Raw genomic sequence first — 26629 nt, 5'->3', positions numbered from 1 at the left:
AGGAAGGGGCCGGGGCAGGGGGTGGACGTGTCCCTCGGAGCTGAGCACCCACATCTTGAAGACGGCCTGAGAAAAAGCACCACGTGCCACAGCTTTAAAAACCAGAAGTGATCTCCCCAAAACTAACACCCTGAGAAAATGTTAACTCCCTAAATAAAAATTTTCCACTCTTGACCACGACGACCATCCTGAACTCCTGGAAGGCCTTCCTTTACCAGTATTCCCAGTTCTCCCAAGATAGGGTGGCACACCCATCAACAAACGACAGAGGCCAGGGCGCCGGTGCTGCAGAGGCCGCGGCACCCAGGACGGGGCTACCTTTCGGAATCTCTGTTGGGATAGGACCTGGCGAGCGGCGACACGGCGTGGCTGAGAACGATGTAGGCGTAGTCGAACACCTGCTTCACTTGCATGGCCCCGTAGGAGCTCCGGCCCACGTCGTTCCCTGAAACAGAAAGGCTGCCGTGGGAGCCGCTACCCAGCCGCGTGGTCCTCTTCCGTGAGCCTTTCCCACACGGGCCCCCAGCCCTGAAACGCCCTCCAGACCCCCCAGCACAGCCGGATCGGGTGCCAGGAAGTGCACAGCGCCCATCGCCGTGGGCAGCTGGGGGTGTTCCGGCCCGAGGGCCCATCTCACCATCAGATCAGGATCCATCTCCGTTAAAAGAGCTGTCATTCATGGAGACAGAGTGACAGTTCCTCAAACAGTAGGGTCGCCCCCCGGATGGCAGAAAGCTCAATGGAGCCAAAGCACAACCTTAACCAGACTGCCAGGGCCTGACCGAGAGGACAGGTCAGCCTGAGTCCCGCACCTGTCAGCACCGAGGGGACCTGCAGGAGCAAACCCTCGAGGACAGAAGGTGCCAGGCCGAACTCTCGGGTGGACGGCAAATAAAAACGAAGCCGCCACTGAAGTCGGCAAGTGAGCTACAGGCAAGGAGCTGACTTTTGTTAAGAATGGCAGAGTTTCCAATTTTAATTTTTACACGTAACTCGTTCTTCACAATTCAGGTGAGGGTGTTTTTTAGGAGACATATCCTTAAGTACTGGAATCTTCTCCTTTCCAGGTTTAATAATAATGTAACCCAGTAACTATGTGTGTTTTCATTTTTCAGTTACATTTCAGCAAACACTGAAGACCAAGGAATTGGCTGCCATTTAACTGATCCAAACAGACAAACCGGTGAGAGAAACCTGTCCTACTGGGCTGAGGGATAAGCACTGTGTGGGCCACAGCGTTTACAGACCACAGAGGAGAACCTTCCGAAAGACTGTTGAGAAATAAACTTCATACCCCAGAAGCCACAAAACAAAACAAAACAAAAATCATAAATTTGAGGATGTTGGAAAACATATACAGGAGCAAAACAATAAAAAATACCAAATACAGACACAAGAGACAAAAGTACAGCATGTCAACAAAGAAAGGCTTCCCTGACCCACAGAGGACCTTACAAAGTCAGTGGGGACAGTCCAGCAGACAGATGGACAAAGCACACGAGCTCACACAAAAAGTAACACCAAGGGTAGTGTACCTGGAGCTAACAATCTCCACCTCCTTCCCTGTCACTGACTTTATCACCAACAGTAAGAACAGTGTGTCACCTAATAAATGCTCGACAAACATCTGTGCGGTTGACAGTAACCCTGTGTCTAACCTCACTCATCATTAAAGAGCCGTAAGGCGCGTGACAGTGTGCCCTGCACGGTTTCATCAGATCGGCAAAGATTTAGAAGACGGCCGCCAAAGGTGCGGGTGTAAAGCGCCCTAACCTGCCTCGGGGTCTTCGGGGAGGAAGCCCTTACAACCAACACCCCCCGTGCACACAGGAAAGGGGTCTCAGGTGTATTGTTTAAATAAAACTGCAAGCTGCAGTCTGTTGGTATTATGTGACGCCATTCAATTAATAAGGAGGCAACAATCAATGTTAATATCCACATATGGAAAACTGGAGAAAAACACATCAAAAGGGAGGGGATTATGGCATACTTCACTTTTCTATGTGACAAACTTCTGCGAAGCAGATGGTTTATGATGGATACGTAACACTTTTCTATTCAGAAAAAGTAAATTTTTTTTCTTAATTCTCACTTTCTACATTTTTCTGATTACAGAAAGTAAACAAAGTTGCAACGTTACAGTACGTTAATTTAGAAGCATTAAGAACAAATTCTGAACGTGCCACCATTAACTCTGTTAGTACAGCAGGAACCTGCATCGGATCACGTGCCCTCGGCTGGGGTGGTCGTGGGCGGGGGGGGGGGGGGGGGGGCGCGGGCCTGTGCATGCCCCTCCACACCCGGCTGGCGCGCGACGCCTCCATGCTGGGGCGAGTGCAAAGCGAGGGTCCTTACCAGGCAGCAGGGGGTCCTCAATGCACAGCATCGATGGCCTGTACCCGCTGGTCATGGCTTTCATGATCTCCTCTTTGGCGATATAGGCACCTCCTTCTTTTATTCTAATACCAGTTTTCAAGTAATTAAAATTTCTTCCGTAGAGTTCAAAAAATTCTACAAGAAGCATTCCAAGGTTTTCATCAGCTCTCCGGGCATCAATTCTCGGATGCAACTGTAAAAGCAAGGCATCCACGGTTTGCAGGGATTCCGGTCACTCTCCATGCACAGCAGCGCGCGGGGGCGTCGGCTAGCTAGCCGAGGGTGCGCACAGTCGGTGGCCCTCGCTTGCTCACCAGCACCGCGAGGACGCTCGCAGAGGCAGCCAGGAGGCACCCACTGAGCCTGGATATCTTTTGCCAATCAAGAGTGCGCAAAAGAAATAAAACCTTCTCATCTGAATTTTTAAATTATACTTTAATTCTTTGAAATCTGTAACCCATATAGCTACCTCCTACACAGACGTCTGATGAACCGCAAATTCCCAAACACTGATAAATAAGTGGGCCATATTCTGCACAATTTAGTCGCCTAGATGGTGGAGGTACTTTCACAGATTCTAATCCCAATTCCATGATTCTGAAATGCAGCCAACAGGGGGCAGTGTGAGACTGAACAGCACCACAGCGCCACGTGAAAGGGTTCATGTAAACCGCGTATGGCAGTCAGCACCGCATCCCGATGTTTACAGCAAACGCACATCCCTGCCCGGCATACGGGTGCACGTCAGCCTCAGCTCCACACCACGCTTTCCTGAAGCAGGTAATGGATTTACTGTGAAGCTCCAAGCCCCTGTCTACTGACCCCACCCAAGTGTCCCTAATTTAAGAGGCTCACGAATGTGAGCAACAGGGACCTGCTCTGCCCACTGTGACGGCCACGAGCCGTATGTGAGTATTTATACTTAAACGAATTAAAACAAACAAATTAAACATTCAGTTTGCTGGGCTGCTATAGCCACACTGCCAGCGCCCTGAAAGCACACACGGCCATGCTGCTGGACCGAGCAGACAGCACTGCCCTCACACAGCAAGTCACACTGGACAGCGGCAATGAAGAAAAGGACGGTCAAGTCCAAAAGGACGTAAAAGTCCAGGTCCTGGCAGCACAAGGGCTGAAAATGCTTATAACACAGGGCTCTGCAAGGAAATATGGTTTCTAAGGCCTGCAGGTGTTTTCAGGGTTCGGAAGACCTTACAAAGGCACATTGCTACATTCTTACTTTTGCCTTACCTTCTCCCTTCCTTATTTTCCTGGCCTTAGTCAAAAATCATCCAGCTGAGAGCCCACCCGGGGCAAGGCTGGGCCTCCTGACCTCAATGAGCCGTGAAATGAACACAGACGCTACAGCAGTCACGGCTTTGAGGCAGGGCGGGCAAGGCACCGAGGGATGGGCAGGGGACAGGGGCAACCCCGCCCCGGCCGGGTGTGGCCTCCGTGGTCACTTCAGACGGGGAGCCCAGCACCACGAAAGTGGGCAGTGGTCTGTTACAAGGCTACTGGAATAGTTCCAATCAGGAAAAAGGGAGGAGATAAATTAAGCACACAAGGTTGTGCTCTGTTCAAAATAATGTCCGAAAACTCAGGAAGAACGGCTACAAGGGCAGCATCTCCGAGGTGAAAGGGGAGGCCAAGGCAGTGTCATTAGAACGGTAAGAAAACAGGCGCGGAACTCCATTTTCACCGTTCTTACAGCACCTCTGCAAAAACATGCCAAGGAAATCAACATGGTGAAATCAACATGGTGAAAAAAATCAACATGGGCTGTGACCAGCAATCCTACTGTCAGCTGTACTAATGACACTGAGAAAAATGACCAAATTCTGGACATAAAACCACAAACGCAAACCTGCTGGTAAACATGGAGGACGGTGCTGTGCAGCTAGAACACAGGCGCGGTCCTTCATCCCAGTAAATGTAAACGGGGCAATTCATGTCTCCGTTAACTTAGAGAATATATGTCTAAAAATTAGTATACGTATAGTTTATCACTGCATCACAGCATTTAATACTTAGGGAGGTTCTCTCTTGATTGATTTTTCCATGGTACTCAACAAAGTAAGGGCAACAGATAATTAAAGACAAAATACTGATTTTTCATCACTCAGAAAAAAAAGCCCTCTTAAGTATTTTTTTACTTTCTGTGGTAGCCAACTTTTTTTCTGAGACAAATTTTGCAGTATAAATCACAGTCAAGAACTGAGAAAAACAGTTTTTCACTGTCCCTCAAGGCATGAAAGTTTTCTAAATATAAAGAGTGTTTCTTCAAGGATAGATCAATATACACCCGATTGACAGAACGAGATAAGCCCTCCCTCCAACAGTTAAATCGGATACAAAAATAAGCTATGAAGGAGCAAAGGAAAAAGTACTGATCAAAACGGAGTTTTATTATGAAGATTAGAAGTCAATTTCTACCACACCAAAACAGAATACTGAAGGGACAGCAAGGAGCTGGAACCCGTGAAGCAACCGGTAAAGAACGTCAAGGATACTCCCACGGAAGCCTCAGGGTCAAGAGTTCTCGAGAGAAAACACACTCACCTGTAGAAAGCTGATGGCCATTAAAATTAGGCTGTACGAGCTAATTCCACCTGTAAAAACTTCATTCAGGTCCCTCTGCAGGAGGAACTGTTTCAGTACTAAAATCAAGTAAGGCAGCAATGAATATTTCTGTAAATTCCAAAAGAAAAACATCATCTGGTTAGATTCTAGGGCTTGGAAGACTTCTCACACAACAAATTCCACATGGCAGACAGGAAGCTCACTTCATCCTCTTGCCCCTCGGAAGGCTCAAGGCCAATCATCCTCACACCGTAGGGGCCTGAGAATGAATCACGTGAGGGGCTCGTCAGGGCCCCGCTGGGGGGCCCCTCCCCAGGTTACGGTTCAGCAGGGATGAGGTGGGGAGCCTGCATGGAGACCCCAAGCCCAGTGGGGCTGGGGAGTGAATGAGCATTTCCTCCCAGTGTCTCCCCGCTCGCCGGTGCCCAGCGCAGGGCTCTCAGGGCTCACCGGCTGTGCAGCAGTGTGCAAACGCCAGCACTCAGAAGCACCCGTGAGAGGAGCAAGGGGGGCAGGGCAGCAGGAGGCCAGCAGAAGGCAACATCGCCAAACGCAGGGCGAAGGGTGGAGGGCAGAAGGGCTGAGAAGGGGGTGGAGGGAGGTGGAAGCTTCTGCTGCTTTTCCTGCTCTGCTGGGGTAGAAATGGCCCTTCAGACAAGCCTGATGGTGCAGAGGGAAGGGGAGCTCTGGAGGCGCACGGTCCCGAAACCGTGGGCAGAGGCAGGGTCCAGATGACGGTGCTGGGGTCGCCTCGCCACCTCCGCGACAACAGGAGGGAAGGACTCTCCACTTAACTGGACCACACACCTGGTCAGAGTCCAGTGAAGGCGTCCCATCCTTAGGCACTGAGACCACCCAAAGTAAGCGCATCTACATACACTCCACTATGATGTACTCAACTTCCAATCAGGCACGCTGAGCTACAGGGATGGTCATTTTGTAATAACTAGAAAGAATATTTCAACAAAGTGCTCTAAAATAATGCTCGAGTGTATGAAATGGTTAGCCAAGGAAGGCAAATCTGCAAAACAGCTCTGTAGTTTCAAAGTGTCTCTAGAAATAGTACTGTAGGATAAATTCAACTGTTACAGTCTTTCTCATTAAAGATTACCACCCCCTTGTTTTCACTGTGCTAACTTGCTGAGACAGCACCTTCATGTAATTCTTGATGAACTCTGCTGCCCGGACCCCAGTCTCCATGTTAAAGCTGATGTCGACTTTAACTTCCGTCTCCTGGTCTGTGAGTTTTATTATCGGTACCTGCAAAGATTTAATTGTGCTTTAGAAAACAGAAAATTGTGCTTTAATAGGCAACGTTTTCCACGGTCATGCATCAGATGTTTCCCAAGTTGTACGGAGGGGTCTTCTCCTTATACACAAAAGGGGCTTAGAGATCATGAACCCCGGATTGTAAAGATGAGAAGAAAAGGGACTTCCCCAGCATCAACCCCAGGAGCCCGCGAGGCCACCCCCCATCCGACAACAGCTAGCGCTCATCTCCGCCCGGCCCTGCCAGCCTGACCCGGCGCCTCGCTGGTGACCGAGCACCAACCACCTGCTCTCTGCAGGGCCTGTGCTCCACAAGCCTGCCTACCACGAGGGGAAGCCAGCTGAGGCCCTGTCCCACCATGAGGGCCTGGGGATGGCAGGAGCTTTTGGTCCCCAAATCACATTTGCTAGAATTTCTAAAAGCATTCAAAGTAACTTCAATGCCGTTTTTTAAATTATATTTTGTACTGATATTGTTTTTCCAAACAACTCTACTGTGGGTTTTCACTCTTTAAGACAATTTAACTTAAATTTTTTTCCCCTGAAAATCAAATAAAAGGCTATTCTGGAAATACTCTCAGTAACAAGAATCATCACCAAAAGGCACTCAAAACCGGCCTCATAAAAGCTGCCCAAGCAACCATTCAGACCACACCTGCCCCACACAAAACTGTGTTCTTCCAGAAAAAAAGGCAACCTCTAAGGCATAAAAAAGGACGTTCCCTCCGCCAAAACAATCGGGGTCTCACGAAAGGTTTAAAATGTCTGGAAGTCCACACCTGCTCTGGGCTCTAAAACATACACACCTGGGGGCCGACTGCCCAGGACACGTGTGAGAGGGACAGGCCAGCAGGTGGTGACAGTCTCTCCTGGAGATCACCTCCACCACCAGGCAGGGCGAGGTCCAAGCAGGCAGAGGAAACAAAACACTTTCCCAAAGAACCGATCAAAACTGCTTCAGCCTTAGGAGCCCATGGTCAAGGGCCCACGCCTCCCGGACGTGGTAAACTCCTCAGGGGCAAGCATCTTCCCCAGCACCTCTGGACACAGCTAGGAAGCCTCTTCTGTATGCACTGACTTTTCTCCCCACATCACTCCCGGCACCCTCCTGCCCTACACACACACACACACTCTCTCTCTCTCTCCTGCTCATGTGTTGAAGCCCCAGATTCTGGAGATTGGCAGTAACACTGCAATACTTATGTTCTGGTGGTTGTTCAAGACAGACCACTTTTCACCTTAAACACAGCTCTCGCGCCGGGCTCAGAGCCCGTGACGAGACGCCGGCGAGGCTGGCCAGCAGGGGCCTGCCTGGCAACAGCTGACACTCGTGGAGGAGAGCAGGCGGCCCCGCCCCTCGGCCTACGACGGGCCTCCAGCAGCTGCGGAGGCGTGGGGCAGCAGGGGGGCCACCTGGCCACGCGGCTCCTGCAGCAGCTACTCAGCATTCGGTCTGTCCTCCAGAACGTTCTGGAGCCCAGGACAATCAGGCTGAGCCTCCTGAGCTGCTCTACACCCCAACAAGGACACCCGGTCAGAGACCACCGGCCACCCACCGTGCACTCTCGAGGGGCCAACGCGACGGACAAACGGCAGAGCCACAGAAGGGCAGAGCTGAGGCTCCAATAACCAGCACCCACAGGCAGGTAACCCCGGGCTCCTGAGCCGCCGGCAGCCCTGGACTAGGGTGAACCTGGGCCCGCGCATCCAAAGCCGCCTCATCTTCCATCCTCTCCCGAGAGAAGCACAATTTTCACACAGGTACAGTTTTGGAACGATGAAAGGACAGGCAAGTTTCTCTCTCTGAAGTATAACTTGGCAAATGGTAATCTTTTTCTACGTAATAAATGCCACAGTCTAATCATTCTGCTACATTCTCCACAAAAGGCAGCCTCTGGATGTGTCTCGTTTCGGGTATTAACATCCTTTCCCTACGCGGCCTCACGAGAGACGACCCCATCGTACACTTTAGAGCAGGAACAGTTTGGCGCTCTCACAGCTTGTACTTCAGATGGTATCTAAACATTCTCAGCTTGAACTCCTAGCCACAAAAAAAATACAAGCGCGTTTACACTACAAGCAGGGAAGCCTTCAAACACGCAGCCAGAAACCGCTGTCCACATCAGCTGACCCCGTGGGACGCAGGCTGCCTGCGGGCGTGCAGAGGCCCTGCACGGGCCCGGGGACGCGGCCCACAACCCGCACTTACCGTCGCCTTGTCGAGGACCTTGATGGAGCCCGGCTCGGCCACGCTGTGTTTCCGCAGGGCCTGCTCCAACAGCTGCAGCGGAGGGCGCTCCCATTTTCCAAAGACCACTAAGTCGATGTCGCTGGGTGGGAGAAAAGCGAGTGTGAGCCCTGCTCGCCTCCCCACACAGCAGCGCACGCGGCTGAGCGAACCAGCGCCCCCGGCACAGGCCCGCAGGTCCTCCGAGACGCAGACGGAGTGCCGTGAAGCCCCCCCCCCACTCGGTGAGAGAGGGCAGCTTACGAGCCACTCATAACAGAGGTGGAAAGCAAACGCTGACCGAGTGTCCCACACCCCGAGGCAACCGAGGCCCTCACGGCTGCGCTGGCCCGGGCTCCTGGACACCTCGAATCTGTCCAGTTCCCCGCTGGCCCTGCCAACGCCAACCCAAATCCTGAGACTGTGGCCTCTTTAGTCTCCAAGCGTTAACAGTGGCTTGGGAGAATATACGCTTTTAATAAAATGATACACATAAAACTAACATACTGAAGAGTCCTTGATAAGGGTACACTGGAGAACGGCTTTAGAATGCAAACTTCTTTGACGTTTTTCTATCCCATAAAAATCCCTACAAAATACGGTTCAAGTAGAAGTTTGCTTGAACCTTCATTAAAACATAAGATGAATCTTTCAAAAACAAATCCAGAAGTCTCGACCGTCTTCTATTGCACTTGCTCCCACGGCTCTCACCTCCTCCGGCTCCTAGGAGCCAGCGCTCGGTATCCCACCACATTAAGTGCAAGAGGAAGAATGCAAAGCAGTCAATTATCAAAACGGTCATTAAATTTTTATTTCCTGCAATTTCCCCTCCGGGCTCCACCGTCTCTTCCTTTCGCTCGCGTCTCTAGCCTTAGCTTTGAATGCAGGGAACCTACTTTAGCCTTAACACACGTGCAGACACCCCCCACACCCGCTATGCAGACCCAACCCTGGTCCTCCGCGCGCGCGCGGTGGCTCAGCTGGACCTCACCTGGTGGGAAGATAGAGGCCCGTGCTGAAGCTGCCAAATATCTGCACCTGCAACAGAGAGCGAGCGCCTGAGACGTGGCCACGCGGACGGCCCTGCCCCGCCCCTTCTCCCGCCGCGCTGCCGCCAGGGCCCAGCGGTCACACAAACTCCTCTGGGTCTGTAAGGTAAACGCCAGCCCCAGAAAGGAGTCTTTAACAACTCAGCACTAAAGGGCCTAACAGTTCCTGGCCTCGCCCGCAGCCCGCAAAGCCGGGGCCTGTTGAGAGCCGGTTTCAAGCCCGCGGAAGGCACAGGGCAGGGCTCTGTCCCAGGGCACCAAAGTGCAGAGCCGAAAGTGTCCCGTGTGTCACTGTGCACAGGAGGGGAAGCCCGGGGCTGGCCCGAGGGCCGTCTCCCGCTGCCCCGCGCTCCAAGTGCCCACGGACCGCATCTCAACGCACACGCGTTCGCTCTCTGGAACGGTGGTGTGTAGTTTCACAAAACGGAACACACGCTGCGATGGGTGATGCAGGGAAGAGGTAAAGCTTCTAATCTTAAGGTAAACTTAAACCAGGAAAAATAACCACACTGTTCCAAAAAGGAACTCCCTCGGGCCGATGGTCCTCACACTTGAAGGTGTCAGAGCCACCCAAGCTCGGCAGAGATCCCACCCGGGCAGGCCCAGCGTTTCTGACTGGGCAGGGGGCAGGGCGCGTGCGTCTCTAACCAGCTCCTCGGTAAGGGCGGCCACCCATCTCAGGACCCCCTGGAACCTGGAAGCGTGGCCTCCGCCACGTCGGCACAGACCCACAGACACAGGCGGCCACAGGGTGCTGACATGAACTTGTAGCGACACAGAAGTGCAAAGGGTATACCCACATCAGCCGTCGGCCAAAGATCTTTAACCACAGTTTCGATCCTTTTCACCACCTCTCTTCTCATGGCTGCTTCTTCAGGACAAGGGGACATGAAGTTATAAAAGTCAATTATTTCCTCATGAAGTCTAGCGGACAAAAGAGAAACACAGTAGAGTTACAATTAAACTTAACCACACTTCTCATTCTGCTATTAGATCAGCATGACACTAAAATATATTTCTGGCCACTTAAAATCCAGTTTCCTGTTTCCTCTGAAAGTATATAATGAAATGAACACTCTGTGGTGGATGAAATTCCACGGTACGGTTCAGCACCACAGAGTAACACGAGCGAATTTTGTTGATATAAATATCAAAACTTTCAACTGGCATTTAAAGGCTTATTCAAAAGAAACATTTCAGGGACCTTACGTGAACGAACTGAGAGAACTCCATCCGTGAAGGACGGAGGGTGACCCCAACCGAGGCAGCGCAGGGAAACCCAGGGGGCTTCTCACCCTGTCCGGGCTGTGCTCTGCGCCCACGGGCACCTCACGAAAGGGTCTGAGACAGGCCCGGAAGACACGTGTCCTCGGCAGCCTGGCGGCCCCAAGTCTCAACAGCCAGGTCTGCCCGGCCCACCAGCGGACAACGCCCTAGACCCAGCACGCAGGGCCCACGACCACGTCTCTCGGGCAGAAAGCCCCACTCAACTCAGCACTGGAGCGCCCCCCCTCAAGACTCCCGCCAGGAGGCCAGCACCAAGGTGTGCGGGACACGAGTCAGTCGGCCCTCTCTCCCTCTCGGTCTTTCCTAACAAAGGTCTAGAAAGCAGTGGTTTCAGGAGAAAGAGCGGGCGCCGAAAGCCGCCTCACACCCCTGCCCCAAACCTCACGTCCCCGCCAGTCCCCGGCGGTGGCAACGGGAGCCAAGTCTCAGCCAAGGATCTGGGCCGCAGACCCAGGAAGGAAGGACAGGTCACCCTCAGGTACTTTTAGGGATTTAAAGACGGGCAAGCAAGTAACCCGATCCTAGGAATTACGTCAAGTCAAATCTAGCTGCTTCCATTCTAGGTTTGATTATTAGCTAGGAAAAGAGAAGACAAAATGAAATTTGTTCAACAATACTATCACGTTAGCTCAACAGCTAGCAAGACAGTCCACCCGACAGCAGACAATACTTAACAAGACCTTCCAGTGCCAAGCGACAAAGGTCAGGACAGGACGTCTAACATCTCACCTTCCCTCGGCTCTTGCTTAAGGCCAGCCTCACTCTCTCACCCTCAGGACTGCCACCCCCACTACTCATTGAAGTGACCATCCTAACACTCAGTTTAAAAGCCACTCGAAGCCACTGACAGCACACATGGGACACACACAGGAAATACACGCTCGACACGCTTGTTCACGGTGCATCTGCAAGGTCAGTGAGGCCATCACTGATTGGAGTCCTGACGTTATCACGTTTAATTTTTTTTTTAAATCATGCAAAACTTCACCCCAAGCATGCTGCTGATTCAGCCACGAGTCCCGTTTTTAGTAAACCCAAAAAGGCAGAAGGTCATGCAACATTAAAATGCAGTAATTTTTCCAAAATATCTACCCAACTCCACGATTTATCAGGTAGAGCTTCTAACATCTCAACAACCACCCAGCACCAACTACATCCTAAGCCTTTAACCGCATCTCTTCCAGCAGCTCAGCAGGCACGTCACGTCAGCGGGGCGGCCCATGGTTCCCAGCGCTCGGCACTGTCGTCAGCAGGACCAGATGTGTCAGGTTAGTGACCACACCGGGGACCTCCCCCTGTTAACAAGTGACAGTAACGCTGTCAGGAGGCAGCACAGGGCTCCTCGGGACAACAGCACGTGCCACTGGACCAGCCGTCACCTCGCCGAGCACTCAGTCCATCAAAGCACTGAGAGCACACGCTCCCCTGCAGCTCAGCGCTGTTCTGATAACACCAGGAGTAGAGAAGTACAGAGACATCAAATAAGGATATGGGCCTAGAGCACCTAAGCAACTGGCCCAGAGACACAGAAGAAGAACAGCAAACCTGGCGTGGCAAAATCCTATCCACACCCCACAAATGTAACACGTTAAAGCATCTAGGAAACAGGCCATTCCGATTTGCCAAAATGTCACTGCCAGGCTGCGCCTGCAGGGTGGCGAGAACTGTCACATGTGAAGGAGCAACACGCAAAGTCGCCCGTCAGCTTCCCAGGAGGCCCGTCCCCAGGCCCGGGAGGCACAGACACCACCCAGGGTGACAGTGTCCGTCGTCAGGTGCCTGCTGATGTGCCTGTCACAGAGCAGGGCGCCCCTTCCCCGTGACCGGCAAGCACGCCCCCCCGCCCGATCCAGGAGAGATGAGTAACGAGGCCGAGGCGTGCCCACGTCCCAGAGCGGAGCGCCGGCGGAGCACACGCCCCCTGGTTTCAGCGCTGGGTTCCGGCGGCAAGAGACACTAACGAAACGCCTACCTGAAATTTGTATTAAACTGCATCTAAAAATTGGCAACGGCTGTAACAAATATTAGGAGGAGGATTTTTGCTTTGCCTTCTGGGAACGGAAGGGATCCTGCTGCGGCCTGGCTGGACAGCGCGGCTCTGGCCCAGCCCCTGCAGGCTCTTCCTCGAGGCAAGCAGGGACCGGCGAGGCACTGCGTGACCGCTGGGGCCGCCTGAGGACCGCGTGGCTCTGGAGGGTGGTGCACCATCGGTGCAGCAGAAAGGCACGAGAAGGTCTAACAACCATCGTGAGGCCCGGGCAGATTCAGAGAGCCCTGCAGCTGCCTCCTCCGGCTCAGGCTCTTGGTGGAAGGAACGCTGAGAGGAGAGGGGAAGCACGAGGGCTGGCAGGGGTGGGGCAGGCAGTGCAGCTGTGGGTCAGGGCAGCCCAACAGAGCCTGCAGGCGGGAGAAGCAGCGCCCCGCCCTCCGCCCGGCGTGGTGACCGCCCGCAGCCTGGCTCTGACCGGGGAAGGTGACCTCCGGGAGCAAAGGCCTGATCTCAGCGCCCAACAGCGCTCGCTCGTGGTGAGCATTCAACCAATATGTGAGGGATGAATCAAGTTTTGATAAAACGCATATTTTGCTTATGACTTTGTCACTTAAGATCTACCTTCCCTGTACAATGTCATCAAAAATCAACATCCAAGAAATAGTTTACCCCTGTACCGGATAACCTGATTTGTTAGCAGAAATGACTTAAATGGTCAACTGTCCTTTTAAAAAAATGTAAACAGTGCTAAATAAAAGAGCTGGGATTATTTATTCAGTACCACATTACAAGTAGTTTCATCACTTTAAGAAATGACCTATGATGGTCAGGACAACACGCTTTCACACTAAGTGCCAGCGACCACGTGTGCAGCCACTGCTTCCGACACTGAACATACACACGCATTCGGTTCTCCAAAGTGCTTTGCTGAATTATGTCACAAAAGTTTTGATCTTTTCTACTTGAAAACAAGGACAGTTACTCTTCTCACATATCAGAACGTCAGAGGAATCTCACAGCTGACAAGACATCTACATAAAACCACACCCAAGTCTCCTCCATGGCTCACAATTTAGTCACCGCATCTCCTAGAACTCACGTCACCCCACTAGCTTTCAGTCTCCAAATCTTCCAAGGAAATTTCTATGCTGTGACCATCACGGAAAAATTCCTCTATCATGGGTCAGAGAGGTGGTATCTCAAAACCAGCAGGAACGACGATCACCTGGAGGGCCCAGGCCACTTGAAGAGACCAGAGACCATCTGCTCCTGCAGATGCAGGTGACCACAGGCCCCAGTGGAAGGCCCTGGGGAGACCTTCTCGGAGGGTTTCCTAAGGGGAGAGCTCCCACAGCCCTTTCCCCTTCCCCTTCCCTAGTCCCAGCGAGTTGGCCTGCGGCCGGCCTCCAGAACCGTGATCCCCGCAAGGCTGAGAAAGGCAGCAGAGGGAGAAGGTGGGCTGGTCCCCTGGGATCAGGCCACCATCACTCTGTTACTTTCGCTCTTTGTAGCCAAACCTAATCCTGACACAGTAGCGGAAAAACAATGAAGTTAGATTCCTGCCTTGTTCTACATTTGAAAACATAACACAGATGCAGAGTTAAATTACTAAATGAAAACATCAAATAGAAGAAGTCAGGGGAAAAAAGCAAGGGGAACCATCAGCTCTCTCGAACTTGAAGGAGGCCTTTCCAGACTCCAACACAAAAATGACAATCACAACGCAAAGACTGAGAGAGTCAAATAATTACCAAGAAATTCTAACAAGAATCATGCGGAGTGTAAACAAATTAAAAAGCAAATGTCAAGTGCACATGTCAGAAGCAGGAAGGACTTGTTCAGAAAGACCAGGCCTCTCTCGGACTGGACCTCACGCTCTGGGATCAGCTGACGACGCACCTCAAGGCTAAAGAAAGGCATCACTCGCTGAGCCCGGAACCCCACGCCTGGACACCTGGGCTCCAGACCCACACATACACGCTCGCAGCAGGGCCGTGGGTCAGGACGGGGCGCCGTCCGCCCACTGAGAAGAGCAAGGGGAGGCTCCGTGACAGAGAGGTGACAGACACGCCCCGCGTGCACCTAACTCAGGAGAAGGTCTAGGAGGCCCGCGTGCCAGGGCGGCGGGTGACGGATGAGCTGGTGAGAGAGCGGCCACCTCCTACTCTACACTCGGGCGCTGCTGGGATTTTGGGTTTTTACAAGAATGTACTCATCATATGTATAAATTTAAAAGGGAAAAGGAGAAAAAAATGATACATTTTAGAGGGAAAACAACTGCCCGAGAGGATGCTCATTACACCACTGATTATATTTAACACTTGGAAACAACAAAACATTCAATACAACACAAAAAAAGTCAACTGTACTTCTAGATGACAAGATTACTTGTAATTTTTTTATTCTTTTTGCTTGTATTCATTTCCTAATTTTAATTAGGAATATTGATCGCTTAATTTAAAGAAAAAAGAACATCAAGTCGGTCAGGCTTCTAAGCCCTGACGCCACTCTTCCCATCCCGCCCCTAACCAGCAGCGAGGTTTCCAAGTCCCTCGGTTTACTGGTGCCAGCACCTCTGCCAGGCCCTAAAATCCATGCGGAGTGGGGTGGCACAGGCTAGCGATGCTGCCCGCCGAGGGCAAGGTGGGAGGGGCCCAGCCGTCCCCCAGCACAGGCTGCGGACAGGACTCCTGTGAGCACACACCGTTCTGCAAGTGGCTACCGGGCACCTGAGGCATGGTTGCTGCGACTGAGGGCCTCAGGTTGTAGCTTTACTTCGTTCAGTCCCAACAGCCACGTGGGGCTGGCGGCTGCAGCTCCCTGGGCTCCACCCCCACGGCTGAGCGACGCGACGCTCAGCACAGGCAGAGCAGGCGGCCCCAGGACCACATGCCGTCTCTGGGATCCTCACTCCTTCCATCCTGCGAGATGCCACCGTCCAGGAATGAGGGGCGGCGCCCCCAAGGGGCACAGGGAGAGTGCACCCTGCCCACGCGCCTTCCGACGGGAGACAAGGGATAAAAACACGCCCTGGTCCGGGGGCTCTCAAAGGTTCTCTAAGTAAACGTTTTAGAATCTTAGGGCTAAATGTGGACAAATAAGAGCCATGTCTGTCAAAACTAAGCATTAGAGTTCTTGATATAATTTAAACACATACTCACTGCTCCATTTACGAAACTAGGATTTAAGAGCCTGACAAGATGTTAGTAACAATGGTGCCTGATTAGAGCATTTTCCAAAGTAACTGATGTAACTGTGGAATTGAGCAAGACGATTCTTTCATCATCACGAAAATGTACTCTTTTTTCCTTAACATTTCAACATGTCTAAGATTGGGATGCATCTTTCCATCAATGGCTGAGCATTAAATCAATGCAAAGTTAAATATTTCTCTTTCTTCATGGTACATTCCATAACGGTGCATCTCTTTAGATTGGCTGATCTGTAGGAAGTTGTCTAGATGAAGTTTATATTGGGCTGGCCAAAAAGTTCGTTCAGTTAATGAATATGTTGTTCAATAAAGTTCTTGGTGAAAATGAAAAAGGCGTCTCTTAGTTTTACTTAAAACCGAACGAACGTTTTGGCCAACCCAATATTTCTGCCCCGCAGAAAAAGACAACTTTGAATGGGTTGGGTTTTTGCAAATAATAGCACCTCAAATCCAAAGAAATACGGGAGTCAGAAGCTGACCGCAAGGCGTCTTGTGGGGAGAGGGCAGCAAGAGCGACAGAGAGGACCCACTTTGCAGCCACGAGGCCAAGAACGAACGCTGGAAACCTCCGCACAACGCAGCCCTCATCCTAAGCTGAGGACCCGAGTGCCCGCGCCACCGTGGGCCCTAAAGGGATAAGGCCCGCAAGGAGCGGTGCTCTGGACGGCTTTGTGTGGGGCTTTGTGTGGCGGCGGCTCGAGCCTCTTAAGTGGTCTCATCAGGTGGGGCACGGTGGGAAAGGTCTGCTGTCTGTGTGCAAAAGGAACCCTGCCGGCAGCGGAGGCAGGAAAGCGCAGCACGCCTGATGCCTTGTCTCCGAGCAGTGGATTCTGAGACACGCTAGCCTTGGCTACTGGCCCATACAGACCACACGCAACTCCGAGAGTCAATCTGGAAGAATCTCAAATTGATACAACGCAGCGGAGCAAGCCCTGAACTGATTCCCTTCCTGGCTATTTTAAGAAAGATGAAAATGGTGAGACCAGAGTTTTCGGTGCATTTTAGTTTTCATCATGAAACTATTGGAAAACAAACTTCTGAACATTATTAACAAGCATGCTTTTAATCTAGATATTAGAAAATAAAGTTCACTGAAAAATGAAAAAAGACATTTCTCATTTACAATTGCTCTCTTGTAGGAGGCCAAACCCACTCAAAAGGTAATGACTGACTTTTCAATTTTTAGTACATGTCCCAAATTAATTTTTGCTTCTGGTCCCAAATTATCAATATCAGCAATGTTTCCGTATCTATCTCAGCAGCTGGTATACGGTTGGTTGCTGTAAACATTTATGAAATCCAACTCAATGAGCTTTTTTAAAGAGCAAAAGATGGATTATTAAGTTAGAGAACCAAACTATCTAATTTCATAGCTAACAAAGCTATTCATGAAAAGAGATGACCCATTTCAGGAGGATGATTTTCGATTTTAGAAGTTGGGCTGGCAGGGTTGCAGGGTTCCCGACTCTGTCTAAATCTGAACCGAAGCCAGGGAAGGCTGGCTGGTTCTGAAGGGCGGGCCCCGGGGAAGTGGCGCCCACCCCCGGTTTTTCCCTGCCTTCTCACGTGGGAGCCTCGGTGCCCAGCCCCAGGCAAAGCTGCTCCTTCTCCCATTCCCAGCCCAGCGCAACCTGCAAGTTGTTCCACGGTGACATCTCTGTACACAAACAAGGAGGACAGGCAGACGCACTACAGCAGGTGAGAGACACAATGACACAAGGGGCCAGAAGCGACGACGATGAAGTACATTTAAAATAAAACAGCGTGGACAGAAAAGGGGCAAAGCTAACAGGCCAAGCAGTTACTGATGCGGGTCTGCAAGGGGGAAGCACAGAGGGTTGCCTGTTGCCCTAGATCTGAAATCCCCGCAGCTTTTTCTAAGGAAAGCCACGGTCAGAGGTCAGATTTCATTCACTGCTTTACGGAACAGAAAAGCCAGATGAATGAAGGCAGCCTCCTCCAATGTGGTCGCGAGACCTGTCAGCACCCAATCCTGTCAGTCAGAGCTGTGCTCTCAAGTATTAACTCATCCAGCTTTCCCAGCCCACTGTCCCCAGGGCCCCGCCCTACTGCTGACCATGAGTCACTCCTCCCTTCCACACCCTCCAGGAACCTGCTCAACTCCAAGTGCTTGTGGAAAACCAGGCTTTTTGATTACAATGTAAAATGCCACAGAAAACACTAGAAACTCACTTCAACTGTTAATTTATTCTCTCCCTCTCCCACTCCTTCCAAGTCTTCTTAAAACCCTCAAAAGCCTTAAAAAGCCAGTGGTTTCTCAGAAATTGGAGCTCCCTCCCCTCAGCTCCACAATGTTCACTGTCTGCATTTCTGCCAAAAACAATGGCTTGGGGAAAGTACTTGGAGTTCACTACTGGAGTTTTACGGGAGATTTTCAAGCCCGCGTGGATGCACTTACACTAAGACGGCAGAGTCCGAGCGCCCCGGCGGCCCAGACGTCCCGAGTTAGCAGCTGCCTCTCCAGCCGCTGCAAAGAAGGGCTGCTGGGCAGCGACCAGTGAGACCTGCAGCGAGTGACTGAATCACTTCTATTTTGGGGATGGACGATCCTTTTTAAAACTCCCATTTCCTGACACAGTTAATGAGCTAATTATAAATCATTTTATTTATCTTTAATTGTTACAGGCCAATTAATGTCTGTACCACTATTTAGAAAGTCTTGAATCAGCCCTTCAAAGGTTGTTTATAATCTAAGCTCAAAAGTGTGAGGAAGCCGACTGAAACCGCAGAGCAGAAAGCCTGTGTGCTTCCAGAGCGTTCCTTCCTGTGGCTGAGCCAGCGCTCCCATCAGCCCGCCCGCGGGGTCTGCACCTCAGCCCCTCTCCGCTCCCGCAGCGCCCCACCTGTGCACAGCTCCTTCTCTGGCGGGAGAGCCTCTGAAGAGCCTCTAAAATGTTAACGGGAGAGGGAGGCCCTCAGGGAAGCTGCTGCACAGGGAAGGGCCTGAGAGCTGAGCGACAGGCAGGAGGAGGGCTGGGGCCCCGGCCCTGCTGCTCCGGGCCCAGGCCACGGCCAGCCCAGGAGAGACAGGGCTCAGACCCACCAAGAGCCAGGACAGCCGGAGCAACCTAGAGGGAAGCAGCCCACTCACGTGGCACGTCCTCAACCCATCACGGGCAAGAACGACCAGTGGGCCTCAGCCTCCCAACACTGGTGTCCTACGGAAGCCACCGTGCACTCCGGGACCCCCAACCTGGAGGAGCTCACGGCCGGGAGGGCGGCTGGGGCAGGGGGTGCCAAGAAGGCGCCTGGCTGGGCCCCGTGCACTGCTTCAGGCCACCGGCCACGCGGCCTCGCCGGACAGCCACAGCACAGACCACTGCAGGCCACGGTGCTCGGAGGGAACCGCCAAGTCTGAAAGCAGGGTGGCCCGGCCTTGCTCGCTAGCTCCAGTAGCTGGATCCTTTTTGAGATGAAAACAGCTATATCCTCTGTCGTAGTTTCCAGAGATGCTTACCCTCGTGAAGGTGAGCTGGATAACCTTCTGGGAAGCAGCATGCGTAAGAGCCTGAAAAGATGACTACCCTGAGATATTACACAACGCCACCCACATTACCAGCGTTTTCGTTAGTCTCCCAAATAGTCCCTGAGGCAAGTACTAGTCAATATTTTCTCCATTTTACAGATTTTAAGAAAACTGTTCATTAGACAGATGGTAAATGGCCCAAGATTCCACGACCAGGACTCAAACCCAGAGCTGTGCAGCTCTCCATCTTGACGTTCAGCCACAGGGCTGTGAAGCCACGCTCAGGAAGTGGCCCAACATACAGAAACATGCAGAAATATGCACTATGGGCTGTTTACAAAAAGTGAAAAGTTGTAAACATCTCTCCCTAGTTATTTAGGAAATAATATATATCAATTCCATCTTTAAAAATTGTTTAAAAGAGCTTTTTAAGACAGGAAGAATCACTTATCTAGAGTTAGATTTAAACAAACATACAAAAATGACACATTTGTGACACATTTAAAGTAACATTAAAAATAACAGAGAGACATATGTATGCTCTGTTAAGAACAGGAAAGTGTTAACAACAGGAAAATTATGGGTAGTTTCCTTTCTGTATTTTCCAAGTTTCTTCAGTAAGTACTTTATTGCTTTTATAATCATAGCCAAGAAAAAGTGTCATCATGTCAGCTTTACTGACACTGACTTTATTCCAATGATCAAAGGGCAGACATCGCTGTGCTTAAGTCTTCTTTGAGACTGGCTGCCGTTGGCCTTTACATTAAGGCCGAACCCACGCGGGCTTTCCCTTCTGGCTCGGCCCATGCCCGGCATCCTGGGGGCCAAGGGAACTACTCGTGTGACTCTGCTCAGCTCCAAGGTCCAGCAAGGCTAAAGGTCCCTTCACCCCTAAAGTTCTGGTTCTAGTGCCACCCCAAGTCACTGGTTTAGCATACACCCCCGCCAAAAGACAGGGCTCCTGAAAAAGCTACCGTACAACCCCAGAAAAACCTCTGCAGATGTAGATGACTGAACCCAGAGACCTGTGAGGAAGGGGGTGTTCTCTCAAGTACCCCCAACCCTCTCTGGCCACACCACACCAGGGGCAGCTAACAGGCTTCCCCACCGTCCCAGCGCCCATCGACGGCACTGCTGTCAGAGAGCCGTGTTGAGTAGGATTCTGAGGCTATATGCAGACTTAGAAACTTAAAATTCATTAGTGATACTATCCTCCCAGTATTCTTATGATGATGATAAGTAACTGACACGCACCACCTGCCTGCTCTGTCCAGTCAGCGTAGGACACACTTCACGAGCACGATCCTGAGAACCACCACCACCTCCCGTTTTACAGATGCTCAGAGGCTGGACAAGCAGCCTGGGCCTCACGCCTCCCGTGAAGCTCCCTGGCACGGAGCTCTACAGTGTGTCTCTGCTCACACTGCTCCAAGCGCTCCCCGGAGCCTCTACACCCCACTGACCGCCCCTCCCATCTGCCTCCTGCAGCCGGCCAGGGCCTCAGCTCCACTTCCCCGGCGCTGGCTGCGCCCTCCCTGGCCCTGACCCCTCAGCGGTGATGCCAGGGGACGCGAGACGTGCGCAGCCTCTCCCCGAGACACTGTCCTGGCAGGCCAAGTCATCCCAATGACCCTCAGGGCAGGAGAGCCCATGTGTGCAACGCACCTGACGGAGGACATGCCAATCCCCTTCCACGTCACCAAGAGTGGCAAAGCACTTGTTAAGCCTGTGTCCAGTTCTGTGCGGCCTGCAGATGTGACCAGAGTGGGCGCTCGTCACCGCCAGGCGCCAGTGCGCATGGCCACACGAAAGCCAGGTCTCCCCACACGCCCGAGTGTCAGCATATCTGAGCGTCTGCTGTAATTAAAGCTACTTAACTTCCCTGTATCCAATATTTGCATATGTATCAGAAAAATAAAAACATAACTTTTAATTATCAAATGTTTACTTCTCATTCAATCAGCAGGAATGTCTCCATCCAGTGTAAAGGAGGAAGTAAATCATTTGTACCAATTCTGCTCAGCACGAACTAGGCATGTCTACCTCTTCAAGTCTCAGGAGACAGGCTCCAGGGTTCTGGCTCAAGATGGCAGGAAGAGCACACATCAACCTCCCAAGACCCCACCATGATGACCAGAAAAAAATGTTAAGAAAAAGGACAACACAACAGCGCTGGAAAACTAGCAAAAATAGAAAGGCAGGGAGGAAGGGAGGGCAAAGCACAGAACTTAACGGATCCAAAGGTTTAAGTCAATACTGAAGTACAGAAAGCAGATGCAAGTCATCATCGTACAGTTATTTACTGCCAACCCACGATGGAGCAGGTGCTGCTCTGACACAGGCTATAGAGAGAGCAAGACAAAATCAGCAGGTCCCTCATGCTCGCTGAGTTGGGTTAGGGGCACGGAGAAGGGAGCAAAGTAAGTAACCAAAATCAACCTCAAGTATTAGCACACTATGCAGAGATTCCAAATGGTAGCCACAGCTGCCTTTATGGCTACTTTATATCGTGTGGTCAGGGACGGCCTCCCAAAGAGCTGACACTGGAGCCAAGACAGAAGGGCAAGCAGCAGCCAGATGTGCAAAGATCAGGGGACGAACCTGGAGGCCCTGAGAGGAAGTCAGCAGGGCCTAGAGGACAGGGGGAGCCGGAGTCTGACACACCAGCAGTGAGGGTCTTCTGTTCCCTGGGCTAACTTCAGAGCAGACGACACCAGGCTTCTGAGGACCCCGAGGCCATGAAAGGACTGGGCCAGATGAGCTGGGCCCTAAGAGGCTGAACTAATTCAGGGAACAGACTTCAGGCCCCCAACAAGGTGGCCCACGGACTCGCCCCAAGACTCGACTCTCCACCTGGGGGCCGACGGGTCCCAGAGGGTCGGCCAAAGACACAGCAGTCTCTCAAACCTGCAGCCTGGCCTGAGAGGGAAAGTTCTAGGGGAGGTCAGAGGGCTCAGAACACCCTCAGGTCGCATCAGCAGAGATGGCAACCCGTGAACGTGGCACAGCAAACAAAGAGGAAGAGAAAGGGGCCCAGAACATCATGAGGACAAGGACCCCAGTGTGGGAGGAGAGGCCAGCCGGGATCAGGAAAACCCACTCCCACGCCTCGTGCTACAGAAAACCTCAGTGAGAACGTGGCCGTAAACACAGGGTGAAAAGAAGGCAAGGAGCTGCAGGAGAGGACAGGGAAGCCGCTGTGCCAATACCTGAGAAGGGCCCGTTTAAGGAAGACGGACAGAGAGGAAAAGAAAGCGAGTCAAGCCGTCCACGTGGAAAAGGTGGAAGATGAAACCAGGGCCACGCCGAAGGCCCAACAGGGGACCAGCCCCTAAAGGCAAGGCAGAGCCCGGCCTGCGGGTGGAAGGGCAGCTGCGGTCCAGGAAGGGCTGATGCAGGGCCAACGCGGCAGAAACGACCAGGTGAGGACGAGAGGAAGGCACGGCCAGGCGGGCATCCAGGAGAAACCACCTCCCTGAAGCGGGATCAGTGTTGCCGCAGATCTCTGACAACATTCGCAGCCAGAGACGTTGGGGAGCACGCCAAGGTCATGAAGCGGGGGACCCCATGCTCTAGGCACCCGGCAGGCTTCGGGGAACACGGAGCCCACGAGCTCTCCCGTACACACTCGACTCTCGACACGCAGCACAGACGGAATGCAGCAGGGCCGCGTGGACCCATGGAGCGGGCTGAGGGCTACCAGGCCGGGCCGGTCAGAGTGGAGTGAAGGGCCGTGCACAGAGCCCACCCCACAGTGGGGCCGGGCAGTACGGCCCCCGGAGCCCTGCCGAAGATGTCCATCAGAACGTGGAAAGCTGCCGGAGTCCCGGTGAGAGCCTGGCGCACAGCATGAAGTCTATGCAAAGAGAGAGCCCAGACTGACTAATCGACTGCAAACTGTGGTGTTCAGGGCCAAGGCAGGATGGCAGAATCCGCTACAAAACCCTGCGGGACCCTCAGCTGCTCTGGGCTTCAGTCTCCTCATGTGAAACATGAGGATGCTGATGGCACCCCCTCACGTGGCATTGTCAGGAGGATTTAACAAATACAAAGTATTTAGAATGGGGTCTAGCACTCAGTAAGAGCTCAACAAATGGTAGTGATCATAATTGCAGAACAAAATACAAATGCCTAACTCATGGTGGCAGACAAACAACATAATGCAAATCAGGAGCTGGGAGGCTACATAAAGGGCTGTCTTAGTCTGCTTGGGCTGCTGTAAAGGGATACCACAGACTGGGCGCCTTAAACAACAGACATTTATGTCTCACAGTTTCTGGAAGCTGGAAGTTCAAGATCCAGGCACCAGCAAGGCTGGGTTATGTGGAGGGCCCTCTTCCTGGCTCACAGACTGCCAACTTCTCAACGTGCCCTCACATGGTGGAGAGAGAACGAGTGAACTCTGTGATCTTTCTCATAAGGGCACTAATCCCATGATGAGGCCCCACCCATGACCTCATCTAAACCCATCACCTCCCAAAGGCCGCACCTCCTAATGCCACCACATTGCGGCTTCAACCTATGATCTGAGTGGAGACAACTCAGCCGATAGCAAGGGCTAACATCGCTACCCTACATGGCAGCAGACAAACTGAAGTGATTTCATTAAAACTTTAACTTTTCTTTGCACTTAGCCACATAAGGTTTTTTTTTTATTTTTTTAAAGATTTATTTATTGATTGATTGCTATGTTGGGTCTTCGTTTCTGTGCTAGGGCTTTCTCTAGTTGCGGCAAGCGGGGGCCACTCTTCATCACGGTGCGCAGGCCTCTCACTATCGTGGCCTCTCTTGCTGCGGAGCACGGGCTCCAGACGCGCAGGCTCAGTAGTTGTGGCTCACGGGCCTAGTTGCTCCGTGGCATGTGGGATCTTCCCAGACCAGGGCTCGAACCCGTGTCCCCTGCATTAGCAGGCAGATTCTCAACCACTGCGCCACCAGGGAAGCCCCCACATAAGGTTTTTAATCTTCTTTATATTCTTAGTCTCAGCAACATCTCTTAGAAACTATTATTTCTTTTTGAAGTTGAACATTACTTTCGCTTTCACGGAAAATTAATAATTTAGCAAATTGTATTTAAGGAGAACATAAATTGTAATAGAAGTATTTCTGTTGATCAATGCATGTGTCCATCCATACGGGGCTTAGAGAGATGTCTACAATGGCAGTCACCTAATGGGTCCGTGGTTATTTCTGGGTGGTGGGGTTGACTGATTTTTAAAGCTTTCTGCTTTTTACCAAAAAATACGCACAAATCTGTTTTATAAAAACAATACCATTATTTAAAAATCAGCATAAAGCACAGTCCAAATCAGTCTCTCATTTTAAAGCAACGAGCAAACAGAACCATAGAGGCACGGTGTCACGCACAGCCGTGCTGTCACCGGTTCGTAAAGGAGCCACTGGAGAGCCGCAGGGTGACAGACCAGGGCCTGCTGCTGGCTCTGCAGGAAGCTACTCAGATTCCTCTTGGGTCCATCTGCGGGGTGCCCGAGAGATGTACAGGGATGGGGCGGAGCTTCGTGATGTCATCTGCTACCCCTCCTGAGAAGCCAGTAGTCATTTCTCTTGACCTAGAGACTGGAACTCAACGTAAGCAAGTGTTTTCTTCCTATTGTTATTCCTCTTTGGACAATCCCCTCTTTGCTCCGAGGGTCCAGCAGTTAAGAAGACAGGCTGTGGCATCAGACTGCCTGGGCTCCCACGCCAGCTCCGCACCTATGGGCAGTGTGAGCCTCACGCCCTCTCCTATACCACCCTCTCCTACACAGTAAGGAGGCAAGACCCTCTCCCTCTCCTGGGAGGGGCGAGGGCTCAGTAGGGCCAGTGACGATTAATACCATGACAAGTACTGAGGACCACTCGCCTGATGGGAGCAAAGGAAAAGCGGAAGCACCCAGCTGCTACGGAAGGCTCCGGAACACTGAGCCGTCTTCCCAGCCCAGCTTTTTACTTACTTCCTACGGGCTTACTCTGATCCTAAGAGGCCCTTTTTACTCTTACCAATCTTGCAAGCTTCCTTTCATTCCAGGCCTTAGCCTGTGACAATTCTCACAGGTCCCCATTCTTTGGCATTTGGTCTCAGTTCTATACTCATTTCTATCCATCATCTTGTACTTAGGTTTAGTTCGTCTGTCTCTTGTGAGGCAGTCTTTGAGAGACACCGACTCTTTAGACAGATTCTTCACCCACGTTTTTATAGGAGATACTTGTAACAATACTTCAGAATTTCTTTGCATTTCACAAGCCATGCAATGTACCCTCTTTTCTATTTCAGTCATTTCAGAGTTATACTTCAATTTTTTGATCTGTTTGCTTACGTTTAGAAAAGACGCCAGTAACCAAAATCCTCCTTACTGCGTGGCGCTAAGGCACCCCCCCCTACCCCGCCAGTTCACCAAGTTCCTGCTTCTGGCTCTTTCTCTGGGGGCACCAACCCCTTCCTGGGAGGCAGCAATGAACACAGGGGCTTTTCTGTCAAGCAGGCCTGCGCTGAGGCGCCCGTTCTTTTATCTTCTGGTTGCACCCTGGGCGAGACGCTTCTTCATCTACCAAGACTTAAAACGAGTTACTGTCCGGGGGGAATTGGGAGAAAGCAGGCTGTGCAGCGAAGGCAGCGCCTGACACCAAGGAGGCAGTCGGCAAACGCTCGCCGGTCCTGCTTCTCGGCCTTTCCACTGTCTTCCAGAAAAAACACAAGCCAACGATTCATCAGATGCTTCGTTTCCATAAAGTGTAACTTCTAAGAATAACCCAGACGGCAGGAGCCCTGCTGCCTCCGCCACGACTGCCCCCGAGCAGCTTCGGGCGTCGGGGGAGCGGGAACTCCGTGTGCTGCAGCAGCAGGACGGGCTTCTGGTCCCCGGGGCCTCCCCCAGGGCTCCCCCACCCACCTCCCGCATCTCTGTCATTGGTCATCTGAGCGGCAAAGTCCTTACGGGAGGACCTGGGCCCCCTCCCCCAGTCTGCCCTCTCTAGGAAGGCAGAAAAGCAAATGGCCCTCGGCAGACACACAAAAGCCAGGTCTGCAGAGCAAGCCGCTAGTTTCCAGCCCCGCGTCTTGGGGACGGCTCCTTCGTTTAAGTTCTTCGTTTAAGAACTGTTTGCAGCTCCCCAATGTCAGAGCTAGACTGACATTTCCACATGCAGCACC

At 52.0% G+C, this 26629-nt stretch overlaps 1 protein-coding gene across 2 annotated transcripts in view; it reads right to left on the bottom strand.

Annotated features, from left to right (window-relative positions):
- TENT4A (terminal nucleotidyltransferase 4A) overlaps window positions 1–26629 on the bottom strand; it is a 43831-nt gene that overhangs the window by 7570 nt on the left and 9632 nt on the right. For both annotated transcript variants that reach the window (XM_059916081.1, XM_059916082.1), the window contains exons 2-8: window positions 10305–10428; window positions 9447–9493; window positions 8438–8558; window positions 6112–6219; window positions 4939–5067; window positions 2356–2569; window positions 319–445 (exon numbers count right to left, since the gene is read on the bottom strand). In XM_059916081.1, the coding sequence (XP_059772064.1) occupies window positions 319–445; window positions 2356–2569; window positions 4939–5067; window positions 6112–6219; window positions 8438–8558; window positions 9447–9493; window positions 10305–10428 (870 nt within the window). The remainder of the gene's footprint in view (window positions 1–318; window positions 446–2355; window positions 2570–4938; window positions 5068–6111; window positions 6220–8437; window positions 8559–9446; window positions 9494–10304; window positions 10429–26629) is intronic.

The sequence above is a fragment of the Balaenoptera ricei genome, chromosome 3, assembly GCF_028023285.1.
Source record: "Balaenoptera ricei isolate mBalRic1 chromosome 3, mBalRic1.hap2, whole genome shotgun sequence".
NCBI lineage: Eukaryota > Metazoa > Chordata > Mammalia > Artiodactyla > Balaenopteridae > Balaenoptera > Balaenoptera ricei.
The sequence above is the reverse complement of the archived record's forward strand: the minus strand, read 5'-3'. Positions and strand labels throughout refer to the sequence as shown.